At 29.5% G+C, this 2,302-nt stretch overlaps 1 protein-coding gene across 1 annotated transcript; it reads right to left on the bottom strand.

Moving 5' to 3' along the window:
- Positions 1–263: 263 nt before the first annotated feature.
- On the bottom strand, positions 264–1,311 carry LOC123923931 (FCS-Like Zinc finger 3-like). The gene is made up of 2 exons (XM_045976671.1): positions 923–1,311; positions 264–800 (listed from the first exon to the last, which is right to left on the bottom strand). The coding sequence occupies exons 1-2, from the start codon at positions 1,216–1,218 to the stop codon at positions 614–616; spliced, it is 483 nt and encodes a 160-aa protein (XP_045832627.1). The 5' UTR covers positions 1,219–1,311; the 3' UTR covers positions 264–613.
- Positions 1,312–2,302: the final 991 nt, after the last annotated feature.

Here is a 2,302-nt window from a genome sequence, read left to right as displayed (position 1 = left end):
CATGACAAATTAAAACAAAATGTTACAATCCATTAATCGAAATCAAATGGCTGAAATTCTTCTGCAGTCACTATTAGATTGTCACGAAATACATTTCTATAGCTAGATTGGTAGAAATTGATGTACATTTACCATTGTATTTAGTTTCATCTTTGAAAAACCAAAACCATGGGCACAACATAAACCACCATCACATAACTACAAGAGAAGAGAATCTAAAAAAGGAGCAAAACCATAAACCTCTATCTAAAAAGAAAAAAGCAAACCCAAAAAACAGAATCATTTCATTGAGGGAATCTTCCAAAACAAGCAAACACACTTTTCCAAACTCAAACCATTTACATCTACTTTCTCTGTACTGATCCCTTCTCTCTATTGATTCTTGTTCATTCAAAGAAAAAGTTAAAAATTTTAAACTTTTCTTCGTGTATGTTTGGTATCATGGTGACTGTCAGAATTACGATGATCCACCGTAGCTTCTTCAAAATCATAGTAGATCATTGTAATTCTGAGATAGTCACCATGATACCAACCATAGGCTTTGTTACTTTTCTTCTCTCCATTCTTTTTTTCTTGTCACAATTTTTTTTCTTTTTTCCCTTCAACCAAGACCCTATGCTGCAATAACAGTCCCAGTACGAAAGGAATAATCTTGGCCTTGAACCTTGTTTGTTGAATTTCTTTGTTCCTTAATCCTCAAAACCTTCATAGATGAAGAAAGATTCATATTCTTCTCTTTCAATTCATCTATCTCTATTTGTTCTTGTCTACACTCTTCACTACAAAAAGGTGTGTCACCCCTGCACAAATTAAAATCAAATATCAAAATCATAACCCATAAAAAAAAATTGAAAATTTTCAAAAGGGTATTTAAGGAATACTAAATATTAAATAAAATAAAAAAAAAAAACATGGACTTTACCTATACATGAAGATATCTTTATTGTCACCAAGTGATTTGTTACAAAGAGAACAAGCTTCAAGAAAGTGGGGTTGATGATCTTCAAATCTAGTATCATAGAATCTTCTAGCACCAGATCTAGGTGAAGACAAAATAGAAAGATTCTTGAAGCTAGTTCTATTGGAATAACCCATGGTTATCATAGATTTTGTAACAAAATTATTGGCACGGTGACCAACAAGATCTATGTCTTTTAAGGAAGCTAAACCGTTGTCTTGTTCTATGTAACAAGGTTGTTTTACTGTTGATGAATACATGAATGAATGAAAGGGTTTTTGGTTTGAAGAGAGGTGAGTGAGGAAAGTGGTGGAGTAAGAGAAAATGGTAAGAGAGATTGGTTTATTTATAAAGAGATGGGGTTTTTGGAAACAACGAAAATTGTTGAAATAGAAAAGAAGGAAAATGACATGTGTAAACAGCGGCATGTTAGAAGGAATCCATTGGCCAAAACTACTTGAATCAACACCGTTGAAAATAATCATGTATTATTTTTTTAATAAATCTAAAAAGTAAGAAATGAAGATTGATTTTTATCCCTCACAAATATTTTACATAATAATTTAGTCTTTAACAAAAATAAAACTCAAATTAGTCCATAACATTTTTACATTAAGATGAATTAGTCTCTCTGTTATAACAAATCAGAGACTAATTTAAATTTTATTTTTGTCAAGAACTAAATTGACCTGTTGAAAATTTGTAAGAGATCAAAATAAAACTTCACTCAAAAATTAATTTTTATTTATTTACGAGACAAAAAAGAGTAGATTGATACTCTTTTTTTGACAGCTAGTAGATTGATACTCATTTGTTATACATATATATGGTTAATCAAGTTTAAAAATAAAATTAATTTAGTTAGTTGAGTATTTTTATTTTTTAATGAAAGTAGTCTTATTTGATTATAGCTCAATTCACAATTAAAATTAGAAAAATGTTAAACAGTATCCTCGAGCATTAGTTCCCTCGAGGCACTTGTTAAATATATTAATATAGAAATTTTATCTTGTAAATTGTGCATTTAACGTTAAGGGAATATCATCCCTTAACATTAATTTTATTATTTGTTTTTTTTAGCATGCTTAACTAATAACTAGTGTTCCGGAGCACTGTTTAACATGATTCTTAAAATCATTACGGTATGATCAATTCAACTATGTGCATTTGCATTAATTCAACTATTTGCATTAATTCATCTATTTAATTGAAGGGTCATGCTAACTAGTGCCCCCGGGGCACTAGTTAAGGAACTAAAAAGGGAAAGAAAAGAAAAAAATTACATTGAAAAAACAAAAATTTAAACTTTTAAGATGTTGACTTCACAAGTTTCAAGATAATATT

The sequence above is a fragment of the Trifolium pratense genome, linkage group LG4, assembly GCF_020283565.1.
Source record: "Trifolium pratense cultivar HEN17-A07 linkage group LG4, ARS_RC_1.1, whole genome shotgun sequence".
Taxonomy (NCBI): domain Eukaryota; kingdom Viridiplantae; phylum Streptophyta; class Magnoliopsida; order Fabales; family Fabaceae; genus Trifolium; species Trifolium pratense.
This window is presented reverse-complemented; position numbering and strand designations above follow the sequence as displayed.

Coding starts and splice junctions, on each gene's coding strand:
- LOC123923931 (XM_045976671.1), bottom strand. CDS start 1,218: ATGTATTCATCAACAGTAAAACAACCTTGTTACATAGAACAAGACAAC. Junction 801..922: donor AAAGATATCTTCATGTATAG/GTAAAGTCCATG, acceptor TAATTTGTGCAG/GGGTGACACACCTTTTTGTA.